Source organism: Zea mays, chromosome 4 (genome assembly GCF_902167145.1).
Source record: "Zea mays cultivar B73 chromosome 4, Zm-B73-REFERENCE-NAM-5.0, whole genome shotgun sequence".
NCBI lineage: Eukaryota > Viridiplantae > Streptophyta > Magnoliopsida > Poales > Poaceae > Zea > Zea mays.
The window spans coordinates 229219952-229237110 of NC_050099.1; the positions used below are offsets into that span (position 1 = coordinate 229219952).

At 48.7% G+C, this 17159-nt stretch overlaps 1 protein-coding gene and 1 long non-coding RNA gene across 2 annotated transcripts in view; one reads left to right on the plus strand and one right to left on the minus strand.

Annotated features, from left to right (window-relative positions):
* The first annotated feature begins 568 nt into the window (after positions 1–568).
* Positions 569–17159, plus strand: part of LOC103654697 (fucosyltransferase 2) — a 29027-nt gene continuing 12436 nt past the window's right edge. Inside the window, exon 1 of the mRNA XM_008681541.2 lies at positions 569–1261. Coding sequence (XP_008679763.1) covers positions 979–1261 — 283 coding nt within the window. The 5' untranslated portion in view covers positions 569–978. The remainder of the gene's footprint in view (positions 1262–17159) is intronic.
* LOC103654696 (uncharacterized) lies at positions 7520–10651 on the minus strand. Its single transcript, XR_566278.4, has 2 exons — positions 10168–10651; positions 7520–7699 (listed from the first exon to the last, which is right to left on the minus strand). It is a non-coding gene; the product is annotated as an uncharacterized lncRNA (long non-coding RNA).

The window sequence follows — 17159 nt, forward strand, 5'->3', positions numbered from 1 at the left end:
ATTTCTATGGGCGGTTTCTTAAAAAAAACCGCCACCACTAGTGACGTTTTCTTAAGGGTTTGCCACTACAAATATGATTTATAGTGTCGGTTTTCTGGAGAAACCGCCACACTAAAAATAGTACCGGCTTTTGATAACTGAAACCGCCCGTAGAAATTAAACTCTACCGTAGTTTGAGCTCTTTTCTACTAGTGCATGTTATATATTTCCATTATACTTTGTGGATTAAATTGTGTATAAAATTCCTACTAAGTTCAACAATTCAAAAACCTGATACGGGTAGGAATTTTAATAGTACTCGCTTTGCTACTATACTTAAACCTCAAATTATGTTTGATGATTCAAACTATAAGAGATGATGTGCGAAGATGATTCTATGGCTGACGGCCATATCACGTGGCAACGAGCAGACCTGAAATAATGGCTTCTAACTCTTTTGAGGTTATATCAACAATCTTTTTAGAGCTACCATGATAAGCGCTCTTGCTGTCCTTATATGCACTTGTTCACTGCCCAAGAAATGTGGGGATGCGCTTGCGACAAAGTTTAGGGTCTCTAACGCTGGCAGTGAGTTATATATATTATGGAGTAGTTCCATATATATATAAATGGTTAGTTTGTGCAAATCTACTCAATAGAGCATTAGAATCCATCGTCATAGAGTGTACGTGATCTTTAATTAAACCTATATTAGCTTGTCTGACACTAATTAAAATACGCCCGTCTTTTTTTTTCGTACGCGCATGTGTGTCGATCGTATCGCCTAAAAAAGTGAACTTCCAAAGTCGTCACACCCGGTCCGGCAGCTGGGTATATTCTTCCTACTATATACATGCTCTCTGTGTGTAATTCAGTATAATACCCAGCTATAGCTGCACCCTCTAGCACTACGCCCTCTCTAGCTCTCCGCGGTGTTCTAGCTATTGGCATATTGCAGAGGCTGAGAGCCAAGCCAAGCAAAGCGATCGAAGCGTAAGCATGGACAAGCTGCAGGCCGGAAGCGGCGGTGGCAAGGCCCGCGTGGCTGCGGCCAAGCAGCACCGTTCGTCGTCGGCGGCGGTGCCGGCCGAGATGCGGCTCGAGGCGGCCCTCACGAGGAGGTGGTGGTGGCCGCCGTTGCGGAACCGCGCAACGGTGAGGACGATGGCCCTGCCGGCCCTCTTCGTCGTGGCGGCCGTGGCGGCGGCCGCCGCCTTCGTGCTCACCGCCGGCTGGGGCTCCTCCTCGTCGAACGACATGCCGACGTCCTCTTTCTTCGACGGTACGTACGCTACAAACAACATGTATAGTGCACTCCGAACTCCGATCCGTCGTGTTTGCATTGCAACAACCTGCTAGAGCCCAGACCGTAGCCGGCCGGTCGTCTATCTATATACCTCGAAATTACCGAAACACGACGGAGCATATACTCTCCTAAGGATGCATGCAAAGCAAATTAGTTATATACTAATAACCAGATAAACGTCCGTTTCAGAAATAGCTAGCTGCCTGAATTTATTAACTAACCCTTCCATATAGTTGGACGATCATTTATATATTTATTTAAATAGACGGTAAAGCATGCATGTGGCTGTGCTAGTACGTACGGAGGCAAGGAGACAATTTAATTACCGAAGACCTAGAGCACCTGCTGGGTCAATCAATTGGTAGGTCTGTTTGGTCCAGTTTTTTTTCTGACGAACTTTTTTAAGAATATGACTACAGAAAGAAACTGACCGTAGAAAGAATTTGAGTATCGTGGAAATTACATAAAGAAGAAGATAAAAAAAGTTTATATGGTTTAAAATGTAGAAAATGATGTTTTCTACTATTGTAATTACTTGACTAAAATGATTTTTATAAGAAAAAAAGTTAAGCATTTAACAGTCTGCAACAGAATTTAGTGTCCACGAGCTGAAAAAAAAAACTGAAACAAACGGCTCCAATATACCGGTCAGACAAGATCACAAGAGGTCCGTCGAGTCAAGTGGTGCCATACGTACTGTACTTGATAAGCTCGCGCAGGCCACAAGGGCACCAGGCCCAGCTGCCGCCAGTTTTTCCAAAAAAAAAAGAGAGAACTTTTTCCAAAGAAAACATGGCCAGCTGCCGTCTCCGCCACTCAGCACACGTCAACGTACGGCAGAGCGGTGTCACGATCCTAGCACAAAATAGACTTTAGTTCTACATACGGATTATTCATATATATATATATAATCTGTAAAAAATGGTATAATATGTGGCACACAAAATTCGATTTATTTGTGAATAGGAAGTGAGCTTCACTTGACTGAATGGATGAGTGGTGTGGTGGTCATGCACCTAACCACCTAGCTAGGTCAAATCCACTTTTCGACTAAATTTGAGTGCCTGTTTCTTTTCTAATGAAAATTCACTTAATTGGTTTCTTTAGTCCACAAATAACTTGTCTGTATATATGTAGACTTGAGCAAATTGAGCCCGGCGTGTCTAATATACATTGCCGAAACACATCAACATCTTTATCTCCAGCAGCTTTTATATCCCACATTCTATTCAACTCTCTATTTTAACTCCACTCCATAAAACAGCGTTTTACACACACTCTAGTGAGCACAGCCTTATAAGAACCACATAATCATGATGACATGACAATGAAACTAGTGTTTATATAAAAATCACATGTCTAGCAACCTTTAGTACTGTACGCACGGGCATTCCTCCACTTTTTGTGATCCGGGGATAAAAGTGGCACTCATGTTCACCTTTGTTACCGCTTTTTATGAAATCCATGGTGAAAATCTAACAGAAATACATAAACATCCCTGCTAATATGTTCGGAGGGCGGCACCGCGCTGCCGAGGGCAATGAATGGTGTGGGAGAATTTTTAGCCCCTTCACTTCCAAACAAGCTCTAGACCAGGGAACACGGGTGATAGAGGTGGGAGGAGTAGCGAATCTAGCTAAAAATATTGTCAGGATCATCAAGAACAGCTTTACTATATTAAATAATTTTTTATAAATATTAACAGCGTTTTTCTAAAAGATTTATAAAATTTATCGGGGTCAGCTGACCCCGATAAACCCATCTAAATTTGTCCAGACCGGTTTTTAATACCGGTTCATTGCATGAATCAATGTTGAAAATTTTGGACATCGGTTTTTAATACCGGTTCATTGCATGAATCAATGTTGAAAATTTTGGACACCAGTTTTATTATAAAGTGTAGTGATGTATTTTTATCAATGATTTTAATAGAAAATGTGGTAAAAATAGTGATGGTGAAAATTATTTCTGTTATAGTGTAGAAAATCTAAATGATCTAAATCTATGTTAGGTAAAATTTAAACGTGGATATTGATATTCATGTCCAATTCTATGGTGGACACTATAATAGATATATCCCAATATTTTTTTATTTGAATTCGAACTAAGACAGGAAAATTTGGACATAGATCGATATCACATATAATAGGACACCAATAGAAACCAAAATATAAATATATTGTTGTCATTTAGTTTTGAAAATGATGTATTTGTGCACGTAAATTTTTTCCAGTTATTTTTGTCTTATTTATGTATTTATATGTTAACATGAATTTATATATATATATATATATATATATATATATATATATATAATGGAAGCTCAGGGCTTCCGATAGGTATAGGAAGCCCTAGCCAGGGTAGTGATCACGCGCGTGGTCAGGTCGGGCCAGTGGGGTGCGTGCGTCCGCGCGATTGTGGGACACGTTTATGCATGTGTAAACATGTGTTATGTTTTGCGTAAACAGAAGGTGCGCACATGGTGAGATCGAGTTGGGATGGACAGAGGTGGGCCAGCGTCGTGTTCGTTGGTCGGGTAGTTAGTTCCTACTCATGATTATGCTAGCATATTTAATGGTTTAGACTTGCATAACAGGAGAGCGGCAACGAACCACTCGTTCAGGTGGGCCCACACACCACCATGATTAGTGCACCCACGAAGTTGGAAGTTACCGTATATATCGGAAAAGAAGATATGGAGATGATCGTGCGTGGGAGCTCAGGCAGATTTCAGCGTAAAACGTGAACCAAACAGTGTAAATGGGTATGAATTTTAGTGTAAATCATCGATCTATTTCATAACGAAAACATGTATGGAAACAAAAAAAATCTGATTTAAATGCTTTAATATATCTTATACAAATGGCATAAATGGTAGGAACCCAATACACACTGGATTAAGTAAACGAGATAATGCATAAAATCAATAAATTGTTTGTGAAAAATGTGAATAGTAATATTATAAACAGACAAATATATGGAAGTGGAGCCATGAACTGAAATATAGGTCGTAAAAATCTATTGACATTGGCATAAATATGTATACAAAATAGCATAAAAATAGGACCGCCGCGCTGCGAAACTGCCACCTCGCATCTGGGATGCGCCACCACTTCATGCCAAGGGGAGGCTGCCATCGTCACTCGCGCCTAGGGAAGTCCGCTATCGCCGCTCCCACCTTAGATGGCATCACAGTCTTACACGCTCAGGGGTCGACCCTCGCGCGCGTGCATCCTGAGATCCGTCGCACCAGCCGCTCCCACCTCGTCGTCATGCACGCCTTAGGGGTGCCGTCGTTGCTCACGTGTACCCGAGATCCGTCGTCACACCGCCGCAGCCGCTCCCACCTCACCGTCGTGCGCACCTCAAGGGGTCGTTGCCGCGTGCACCTCAAGGAGAAGCTGCCACGCTAGTGCCCCCTAGGATCCGGCGCCGCGGCTGCTGCCACCTCGCAGTCATGCATACCTCATGGGGCCGCCGTCGCGTGCGTGCCCTCGGGATCCGATACCGCAACCGCTCCCACCTTGCCGCCGTGCACGCCTCAGGGGGCCTCGTCGTGCGCTGGCCTCAGGGATCCGTCTCCATGAGCGTGTCCCCCGGATCCACCGTCGCGCGCTTGCTCCTAGAATCTGCCGCCGTGCGCGCCTCTTAGGGGTGGGGGCGTAAATCTCGGCTTCGCTAAAACTGAACCCTAGCGATCTGGAGCTTCTTTTATAGACGCTTTGGACCTGGTGCGGCTGAACCGGTTGGCAACATCGGGTCAGGGCTTTCCCCCAGCTATTGGAAGCCAAGGTCTTCTAATATCTAAACTATATATATATAAGCGGACTCAAATAAAATGTTGTTAATAAATTTAGATACACCAGGTTCCACCATAATAGACGACCCAACCAGCTAAGCTATGCTTAATTTATGTTATTTATCTATAATTGATATGACTATTGAGGTAGAATTTATTAATTATATAGACAATATGGTTAGTACTTTGTTTTTCGTATGCACATAGTATAGTATGCTAATATTTTGATGGAATATAAGCACTTGGACATTCGACTATAACCTAGATTCAAACTCCTTTCACTACTAGAACCAGCTGCTTTGTCGAGTGTCTGAAGCACTCGGCAAAGCCTAGAAAATACTCGACGAAGTCTTTAACAAGTGTCACTCGGCAAAGAAGTTTCGGTGAACTGTACATCGGCAACGGTTTCTTTATCGGGTACGTTTTGTTGGGCACTCGACAAAGAAAATTTGCCGTCACGACACCTGGTGACGGTGACGGAGACTTTGCCGAGTGCCACCGTGACACTCTGCAAAAGCTAACTCTTTGTCGACTGCCTACTGTAGTGGCACTCGACAAAGAAGCACCTGTGGGCCCCTTTGTCAGTTCCTTTGCCGAGAGTATTAGGAGGCACTCGGCAAAGGCTCCGTCTTTGTCGAGTGCCCGTCGGACTAGCTCTCGGCAAAGGGAGCACCAGCGGCCCCTTTGTCAGTTCCTTTGCCGAGTGTCAAGGCCACATCACTCGGCAAAGAAGCTTTTTTGGTTCCCAGGTGTGCCTTCTTTGCCGAGTGCTATGGCCTTGACACTCGGCAAAGTAGCTCTTTGTCGTGTGTTACACTCGGTAAAGTAACCAGAATACCCTTTTTTATTTGTTTTTGTTGTTCCATCTAAACAAACAAAAGATATATCACATAATCATCACATATACATCACAGTTATCATAGAATCATCACATACATCAAACACACGATATAGCTCACAAAGATCACATGTTTCATCACAAAGAGCACATGTTTCTTCACAAAGACACAAGTACCACAAAATAGTTCACAACACTAACAAGTACTCATATAAATAAGTCTACAAACATCGAATATATGGCATAAACATGTCTCACAACTAAATTTAAAAGAACATCAGTGAGGTGGGCGGCTGGACTGGTTCGGCGATGGGCTAGGCGATCCATGAGGGTTGTTGGATGCCGCATATTGTCCCTGCACAGAGAAGAGATTACATGTGTTATACCAGATGAATATATATCATGCAGGACTAGCATTTTGATACTCACAGGAGTATGGAACTGAGCAGGGTAAGCTAGAGGGAACAACGGAGGTGGTGGAGCAAAACCCTGTGCGGTGCCAAGGCTCTGCAAGTACTGGACCATCTCTGCCATCCTCTGCTGATCTGCCAAGCGAGCCACCCGCTCTGCCTCCCGCTCCACCATCATCCTCGCCTCCATCTCCTATCGTTCCCTCCGCTCTTCTTCTAGCTAGGCCTATAATATTTCACCCCCAATGTTATAATAACTCAAAAAGAAGGTATATAACTCAAGTTCTGATGAGTTACAGAAGCACTAACCTGGAGTTGTTGTATCCGATGATGTGAGATGTCCTGTCGAGGTCGTATGGCTGAGCTCGTGCTCGTGCTCCTTGCTCGCACCTGAGATAGAGTGGGAGTGGACAATGAGTCTAATGCCCCGTCGTCAATCCAGTAACGCCCATGCCTCTTGTCTCCTCCGACCCTCATGAGGACATCTCCGTCGATGTCCTCGGTCCTTGGATCGTAATTTGGCCCAGGGACCTCCTATGTCGTGGTAGTGTACTCACTTAGGTGGCTGTAGACGGTGGGGTTGCTATACGCCTCAGGCCCGTCCTCCAGGTTGTAGGTGACATCGGACGTCGTCTTGACCTTATGGGCCATAACATACACCGAGAAGATGGAGCAAGACTGGCCACCATGTGTTCTGCCACTGCAAACAGGACCATACGAGCACCTAGGTCAAACCGTCCGAGCACCTATGCATAACACCTAGTTTTTCCACACACCACAGTAACACCACCCTCTACCTTCGGCGCACCAAGGCCGAAGCATGCCCATACTTAGAATCAAATATCTTCCAACACATGCAGTTGGAGGGGTTCACATCACCACACGTAGATTATCATGATATGGATAACCGACGTAAGAATGCCCAATAACCTGAGTGTCACATCTCGAGATCTGGCCTTTTACCACCAGCTACCATAGATAAAATTCAAAAAGAAATAGCTAAATTATTCTGAGACAGGCTAGGGATCAGTATGTCTGGTTTAGTGTCATCATTTGAAAACCATATGATCACCGATTTGACATCATACGATACCCGCAAGTGTCACACATAGATTTAAGGGCAAACCCGAGTGCGTCTTAAATGTGTGCAAGGATCAAGTCTCACACATATGATGACTCATGGTACATAAATCAATGTCACATCTTTATTATATAATAGAGGTTCTGTACAAAATAGCTAAATAATTACATCATATGATGACAACGATCCTCCACGACCATAGTTGATTGGGAGATGACAGTCTAGCTCTCACGAACTCATCACGTCATCCTTCATGCTCCTCATCTTGGCAGTACCTGTTCTTGACCTAGTGTGAGTACAACAAAAATGAGTTCACATACGCTCATCGCTCAACAAGTTATGAGGAATAATGTGCATGAGCTCGCTTACGGTGAGAGCTCATGTGAAGTGTAAGGCTTACCAAAGAGAATGGTTAAGGCTCAGCATTGCTTTTAACAAGTTGGTCAAAATTTTATTAACAGTTACTAAGTATAAGTAGATATCATCGCAATTAAATAAGAGATCACAATTAATAATAAATCCCACAGTGCAATGCAAATGACAGATTAAGTTTAATTCCATAAGTTAATCATGCAAGAGTCTTGAGTCGCTCTTGACCGTGAGCACGATTGATATACTAGTTTTACGTTCTGCAGAGGTTGTGCATCTTTACCCATAAGACGTGTTTCCCGTTTAGCCAGGGTTTGCAAGACCCTTAGACACTCCCAAGGTGAATGGCTAGGGATCCACTGTGAGGCCTTTATAAAGTTCCACTAGATGAGAGAACCCGCTATGGATTCCGAGCCAAAGGCGATATAGGAATCCCTCGTTAGAAAAGCTTTACAGACAGTCCGACCCAAGGACCTCCCTATACCTCACTCCTCCACCCCACTTTCCCCTTTCAGGAAATGATTAAGTCACACTAGCTTTTCTAATTAATCAGCCAAGGGCATCCCATTCCACCCTTATGGTAGCACTGTTATCTCAAGTTAAGCTCCATGTTCCAATTAACACCATAGTCATATCATGAACAATAAATAATTCAGTAACAATGATAAAGCATGATCATATGTCATATAGCATTACTTCCCAAAAACCAAGTAGAGCATAGCCAAACTACCCAATAGTTCATTTGTATGCAAGGTGTGGGGTAAACAAAACTAGGGTAACCTATTAGGTCCCATCAAATTAACCTGAGCATGTCATAGTGATTAGTAATAATATTATTAGGTAAAGAAGAGTGATCAAGGGCACAACTTGCCTTATACTTACGATAACCTTATAGTTCAAATGTTGACCCAAAAGCTGGGCTTAAGATTTCTCATCACCTCTACTCGTAGCAATACATATAACCAAGCAAATAATTGATATGGTAATTTTACACCAAAGCATAAGAATAAACTGTGTAGGAATATTCTACGCGCCGCTACGAGGTTGTAGGTTTGAGAATCACTAAATTCTGAGTTATGGTTGAAGAGAGGTGGTTTTTGGAAGATCTATGTGATTAGATATGAAAATTATGTTCCATGTGGACTAACATAAAGCGTGTGAGAAATATATTCTAAATAAACACCTTAATTCATCTCTAGTCCAAGTTGTAACTTAATTAGAGATCATAATTTGTCAGGTTATAATTATAGACAAATTAACTTTGATCTAGAAAGGTTAGAACATAGGTTAATCAAATATCTAATTATAAAAGTCTGTTATATGACAAAAATAGTGTTATTACTACGTAGGTGATTTTTACTACGAAGATAATGCAAATTGAATGGGTCAAATCAGAGTTAAAATACAAAAGTATAGCAAAAACAAGTTTATGGGTCATTTTGGTATTAATTCTATACTAAAAGTTACTTCTAAGGGCAAATTTGCAAATTCCTGATGTATCCTATTTATTTTAATCAGTTAATGGATGGCGGGTTGAGTCATTAAAAGAGGATTGGCTCTTTTGCAAGTGTTGCTCGGCTAAAAGGGTATTGGTTGATCTCGACCGCCCGTTCAAAACCTGATGGCCCAGATTAAAAACTCTCTTATCCGAACCGGTACGAAATATTAACCATCAGATTGAGATCTGATTGTCCGGATCCAATGTAACCAAACAATTATTCTATGTTCTAATCCCGATCGCTCTAGGTGGATCCCTTCATTTTAGAGGAATTAGAATTCACTTAATAAAGTAACTTATTTAGTTTGGAATTTGACATTCCACCACTTTATAAAGTTCAGATATAAGCCTATCTCAAATTTATGGGGTGGAGGATGAGAAATGATTTTATACATTAGTAGAATTTGTTTCTACTTTATAACTTATATGGAACTCTTCGTCTCACTCCTCTATTTAAAAATATAGCACATAAATATCTCCAAAATATTACTAATAATAGTATACAAATATAATTTCCATAAAACCGAATTAGCTTAGTATACAAATATAATTTACATAAAACCGAATTAGCTTAGAATGGAATTCAATTACATTGATCCAAAGGGGCGTAACCGAATTCTTACTCTACTTTTAATCAGAACTGTATGCTACGCGATCGACGGCACCCATCCCCGAACCGTGCCCATGAGATCCAATCTCCACCGTTTCATCCGGGGTCTACGATTGACGCTCCTCTCCCTATCACGAACAACCCTAGGCAGCGCCGCCGAGCTCCTACGACGGATGCTCGCTGGGGACCACGAACCCGATGTCCAAAAGCCAAACACTCAATAGACCAGTGATAAATGAAGAAGAGGACCTAGCAAAACAGGACGACGTGAGTTTACCTGAAGCGAGGACGCTAGTGGTGCCGCCTATGCTGTGGCGCGGCTCTGAGTCTCCGGTGATGAATCCCAGCCACCCCAACAGCCCATCACTCCCGCAACCACCACGGATACGTTACGCGAACCCTAGAGATCGTCCATGGCAAACCTCCGAAGGTGGAGCAGCGATGTACGCATGAGTCGACCAAGATGGCTCCATCTTCTCTTCGGCACCAACGGCGACTTCTCTGTTCTCTGTGTCTGGCTCCGATTCCGGTTTATGGGTGGAGGGTCAAGGGACACAGCGAGGTGGTTGGAACTGCCCTGCGAATCCCGCGCGGGATCCATGTAGTCGGTCGTTCAGGCAAGCGTAAAGGGGAAGGGGAGTCTGGAGGCTTGGGCCCGCGTGCTAATGAGCAGAGGCATTCAGTGGATACGCGCGCGAAGTCTGCATTCAGCGCCAAGTTGAGGCGTGAGTTGGGCTGCGTAGGAGAAAAGTAGGCTGGCCCGCGGTGAGGGTATGCTAGGCCGACGTGTGAGGTTAGGGTGGGCTAGTCTGAGGGGTTTTGTTCTTCTTTTGTTCTCTTTTTTTTTTCTATTTCAGATTTCAATTCAAGTTCAATTTCAAGTCTTCAAAATCCATCCTAGCTGGAATTGCGAACTTTTGATTTAGATGCACAATCAAAAGGTACTCCAGCATGAATGCGAAACATAACATGTTTAATGAATTTATTTATTATCCTATTTAAACATATGCTTTTAAATATGAAATTCATACACAAAAATACTTACTCTAAAAATAATCTTCGAAGGCATAATATTTATTAAAGGATACTTAAATTTTAAAACATTTAGAGGACATTCATAAAGATATTACTCAATAGCTTAACTACTATAATGATCTTCTCATTTGTTTCATATCTTTTAAGTTCAAATTCAATGTCTAGTTATAAAAGTTCAACCTAAGTTTGAACCATTTAATATTACTATTTAACCATAACTTTGAAAAGAAAGAATATTCTAGATAATGACATTTTTATTTTTAATCTTTTTGGAGAGTCTTTTCTAAATCCCAAAATAGAACTTTAGGGTGTTACAGCAAGGGACTAGGATACCAGATTTATCTAAGTTTTCTAGAGAAGGCGATTGTCGGGTACCGTAATTAGGGGTACCCCAACACTCCTAAACATGGCCGGTAACCACCATCAGCACAAGCTGCAGAGACTGATGGGCACGATTCAGGTCAAGGCTTCGTCTACTCAAGGGACGCGATCTCGCCTCGCCCGAGCCTAGCCTCGGGCGGGAACAGTAGCCCCAGACGAATTCATGCCTCGCCCGAAGGCCCCCTCAAGCAACGGGCGCACCCTCGACTCGCCCGAAGCCCAGCTCGGGCAGGCTTCGTAGTGAAGCAACCTTTGCCAAATCGCCTCACCAACCGATTGTATCGCAGGCGCATTCAATGCGAGGATCGCCTGACACCTTATCCATACACACGCGCCTCAGTCGGCAAGGTCGAAGTGACCGCAGTCACTTTGCCCTTCCACTAACCGACCTGACAGGAAAACAGTGCCGCTCGCCCCTCTCCGACTGCTGTGCCACCCGCCAGGGTGAGACTGACAACAGCTAAGTTTAGCCTCAGGCGCAACAGGAAGCTCCGCCTCGCCCGACCTTGGGGCTCGGCCTCAGGAGGAGGTCTCCGCCTCACCCGACCCCAGGGCTCGGCCCCCACTTCGCCCTCAGGAAGAGGTCTCCGCCTCGCCCAACCCCAGGGCTCGGCCCCCGCTTCGGCCTCGGAAGGTGGTCTCCGCCTCGCCCGACCCTAGGGCTCGGCCTCAACCTCGCCCGAGGGCCCCCTCAAGCAACAGGCGCACCCTCGACTCGCCCGAAGCCCAGCTCGGGCAGGCTTCGTAGTGAAGCAACCTTGGCCAAATCGCCTCACCAACCGATCGTATCGCAGGCGCATTCAATGCGAGGATCGCCTGACACCTTATCTATACACACGCGCCTCAGTCGGCAAGGTCGAAGTGACCGTAGTCACTTCGCCCTTCCACTGACCGACCTGACAGGAAAACAGTGTCGCTCACCCCTCTCCGACTGCTGTGCCACCCGCCAGGGTGAGGCTGACAACAGCTAAGTTTAGCATCAGGCACAACAGGAAGCTCCGCCTCGCCCGACCTTGGGGCTCGGCCTCAGGAGGAGGTCTCCGCCTCACCCGACCCCAGGGCTCGGCCCCCGCTTCGGCCTCAGGAGGAGGTCTCCGCCTCGCCCGACCCCAGGGCTCGGCCCCCGCTTCGGCCTCGGAAGGTGGTCTCCGCCTCGCCCGACCCTAGGGCTCGGCCTCAACCTCGACCTCGGGAGGAATCGCGTCCTCGCCCGACCCCGGCCTCGGCCTCAGGAGGAGTCTCCGCCTCGCCCGACCTTGGGCTCGGACCGACCACGCCACGGGGGATACATCATTACCCTACCCCTAGCTAGCTTAGGCTATGGGGGAACAAGACCAGCGTCCCATCCAGGCTCGCCCCAGTAACAAGTAATGATGGCTCCCCGCGTGCATCCATGACGATGGTGGTTCTCAGCCCCCTACGGAAGCAAGGAGACATCAGCAAGGTCCCAGCAGCCCCGACAACTATGCTTCTACATGGCTCAAGCGCTCCTCCGACGGCCACAATACCGCGTACACAGGGCTCTAGCACCTCTCCGACAGCCACGTTGGCATGTACACAGGGCTCAGGCACCTCTCTGCCGGACACGTTAGCGCATAGCTACACTCCCATTGTACACCTGGACCCTCTCCTTGCATCTATAAAAGGAAGGTCCAAGGCCCTCATGCGGGAGGGTCGCGCGGGAGGACGGGCTGACGAACAGGCTCACTCTCTCTCTCTCACTCGCGAACGCTTGTAACCCCTACTACGAGCGCATCCCCCTGGCGAGGATAACACGAGCCACGTTTTTCCCCCTTGTGTTCCATCTCGCGCCAACCCATCTGGGCTGGGACACGTAGCGACAATTTTACTCGTCGGTCCAGGGACCCCCCGGGATCGAAACGCCGATAGTTGGCGCGCCAGGTAGGGGCCTGCTGCGTGTTGACGAACAACTTCCCGTTGAGTTCTAGATGGGTAGCCTCCAGCAACCTCTTCAGCCCGGGACGCTGCTCCGCTTCGGGAGTCTCGAGTTCATGTCCCTCGACGGCAGCTACGACATGGTACTCCTTCCCCCGCAGCGCGATAGCGACAACGACGACCGACAGCTCGCCCGGCGGCGACGAACTCGACGACGTCTTCCCCCCGTGGCGGAAGAGCAGCATCTGGGTTTGTCCCACCACCTTCCTCGCCGCAGGAGGAGGAGACGCGGTAATCGTGGCCAGGCATGAGGCAGCATCTCGTCGGCTGTCGAGCGAGTCATCGACGCCGGCACCCCAGCGGGGGACATGTCGGGCGTTGTCCTCGCGCCTGAGACGACGACGAGTGTCATTTCCCCGCAACATGCCAACCCCAAGCGGACAGATGACGCCAGCACTCTCGCGAAGGGCTTGTTGGGCGTTAGTCTTGTACCTGAGATAACGGTGCAGTCCGTCCCCGACGCGACCTCGTCGCCGTCCATCGATTGAGAGGTACCGTCCGTTTTCCACCCTGTGCCTTTTAGATTCAGCTTCGATCCACCAAGCGACCCTGCTTCGGTGAGCGCTTTCGTAAAGGCATATCCTAACCTTCCGAGGTACCATATGTGGTCAACCTGGGACCGACTGACGGCCGTCTCAACCTATGGGCCCCCGGGTTCGAGGAAGAGGACGAGCCCGACTCTGGTTGGGATTTCACCGGGCTCGGTAATCCCCGTGCCATGCGAGACTTCATGACCGCATGTGACTATTGCCTCTCTGATTGCTCTAATGATGGCCACAGCCTTGACGACGAGGGTTGTGGCCCAAGTCGCGAATGTTTCCACGTCGATCTAGGGGGTCACGACGAAGGCAACCACCTCGGTATACCGGAGGATGATGATCCCCCTGGGCCTGCGCCTCGCGTTGACATCCTGTGGGAGCTAGCTGTGGTCCCAGTCCCTGCGGGGGGCCAGGACACACAGCTCGAGCAAATTCGCGAGATGCAGGCCAAGCTCGACAAGGAAGCAGGGCAACTTGTGCAGCTCCAGCAAAACATCGAGCAGGAGTGGGCAGGCCGAGCACTCGCCGGAGAAGCGCGTCATCCGGCCCAGGACGACCAACGTCGTATCGTTGACGATGCCAGGGCAGGACTGCCCCCGATTTCCAGCGAGGTTGGCCAGAATCTGGCTGCAGCAGCAATACTGCTCCGAGCAATGCCGGAGCCATCCACCACCGAGGGGCGGTGTATCCAGGGAGAACTCAAGAATCTCCTGGAGGATGCCGTGGTCCAACGGGCTGAGAGCTCTGCCTCCCGAAGGCAAGGGTACCCCCCGGAGCATCACGCAGCAACTTCCTGATTCATGCAGGAGGCCTTGGTCCACACCGGGTGCACGTCGGACGCGACGCCTGCAGCCCCGGGTCGCCTCGACAACGAGCACCACCGCCGCGACCGTCGAGCCCGCCTCGACAAGAAGGTGCGCCGAGGCTACCACCCCAGGCGTGGGGGGACGCTAAGATAGCAAGGAGGATCGAAGCACCTCGCCCGAACCACCAGGTCCGCAAGCCTTCAGTCGGGCCATACGACGGGCGCCGTTCTCGACCCGGTTCCGAGCCCCGACTACCATCACTAAGTACTCGGGGGAAACAAGGCCGGAGTTGTGGCTTGCGGACTACCTGCTGACCTACCAGCTGGGTGGAACGGACGATGACAACCTCATCATCCTCAACCTCCCCCTGTTCCTCTCCGACGCCGCCCGAGCCTGGCTGGAGCATCTACCTCCTGCGCAGATCTCCAACTGGGACGATCTGGTCAAAGCCTTCGCTGGAAACTTACAGGGCACGTACGTGCGCCCTGGGAACTCCTGAGATCTCCGAAGCTACTGCCAGCAGCCAGGGAATCCCTGCGAGAGTACATCCGGCGATTTTCAAAGCAGCGCACCGAGCTGCCCAACATCACCGACTCGGATGTCATCGGGGCGTTCCTCGCCGGCACCACTTGCCGCGACCTGGTGAGCAAACTGGGCCGCAAGACTCCCACCAAGGCGAGAAAGTTGATGGACATCGCCACCAAGTTTACCTCTGGTCAGAAGGCGGTCGAAGCCATCTTTCGGAAGGACAAGCAGCCTCAGGGACGCCAGCAGGAAGACGTCCCCGAGGCGTCCGCCCAGCATGGCACGAAGAAGAAGGCCAAGAAGAAGTCGCAAGCGAAGCGTGACGCCGCCGACGCAGATCTTGTCGCTACCGACGAGCACAGGAACCCTCAGAAGCCTCCTGGAGGGGCCAACCTGTTCGACAAGATGCTCAAGGAGTCGTGCCCCTATCACCAGGGTCCCGTCAAGCACACCCTTGAGGAATGCGTCATGCTTCGGCGCTACTTCCACAAGGCCGGGCCCCCGGCGGAAGGTGGCAGAGGCCAAGACAACGACAAGAAGGAGGGCGATAAGGCAGAGGAGTTCCCCGAGGTCCACGGCTGTTTCATGATCTACGGTGGGCAAGTGGCGAACGCCTCGGCTCGGCACCGCAAGCAGGAGCGCCGGGAGGTTTGCTCGGTAAAGGTGGCGGCACCAGTCTACCTAGACTGGTCCGACAAGCCCATCACCTTCGACCAAGGCGACCACCCCGACTGCGTTTCGAGCCTAGGAAAGTACCCGCTCGTTGTCGACCCCGTCATCGGCAATGTTAGGCTCACCAAGGTCCTCATGGACGGAGGCAGCAGCCTCAACATCATCTATGCTGAGACCCTCGGGCTCTTGGAAATCGATCTGTCCATGATCTGGGCCGGTGCGGCGCCCTTTCACGGGATCATCCCCGGGAAGCACGTCCTGCCCGTTGAACAACTCGATCTGCCCGTCTGCTTCGGAACTCCCTCCAACTTCTGAAAGGAAACCCTCACGTTCAAGGTGGTCGGGTTCCGAGGAACCTACCACGTGGTGCTGGGGAGACCGTGCTACGCCAAGTTCATGGCCGTCCCCAACTACACCTACCTCAAGCTCAAGATGCCAGGCCCCAACGGGGTCATTACCGTCGGATCCACGTACCGACACGCGTACGAATGCGACGTGGAGTGCGTGGAGTACGCTGAGGCCCTCACCGAGTCCGAGGCCCTCATCGCCGACCTGGAGTGCCTCTCCAAGGAGGTGCCGGATGCGAAGCGCCACGCCGGCAACTTCGAACCAGCTGAGGCGGTTAAGTCCGTCCCTCTCGACCCCAGCAACGACGCCTACAAGCAAGTCCGGATCGGCTCCGAGCTCGACCCCAAATAGGAAGCAATGCTCGTCGACTTTCTCCGCGCAAACGCCAAAGTTTTCGTGTGGAGTCCCTCGGACATGCCTGGCATACCGAGGGATGTCGCCGAGCACTCACTGGATATCCGAGCCGGTGCCCAACCCGTGAAGCAGCCTCTGCGCCGTTTCGACGAAGAAAAGCGCAGAGCCATAGGCGAGGAGATCCGCAAGCTGATGGCTGCAGGGTTCATCAAAGAGGTATTCCATCCTGAATGGTTAGCCAACCATGTGCTTGTGAAAAAAGAAAGGTGGGAAATGGAGGATGTGTGTAGACTACACTGGTCTAAACAAAGCATGTCCAAAGGTTCCCTACCCTCTGCCTCGCATCGATCAAATTGTGGACTCCACTGCTGGGTGCGAAACCCTGTCATTCCTCGACGCCTACTCAGGTTATCACCAAATCAAGATGAAAGAGTCTGACTAGCTCGCGACTTCTTTCATCACACCTTTTGGCATGTACTGCTATACTACTATGCCATTTGGCTTGAGGAATGCAGATGCAACATACCAAAGGTGCATGAACCACGTGTTCGGGGAGCACATCGGCCGAACGGTCGAGGCTTACGTCGATGACATCGTAGTCAAGACGAGGAAAGCCTCCAACTTCCTCTCTAACCTTGAAACGACATTCAAGT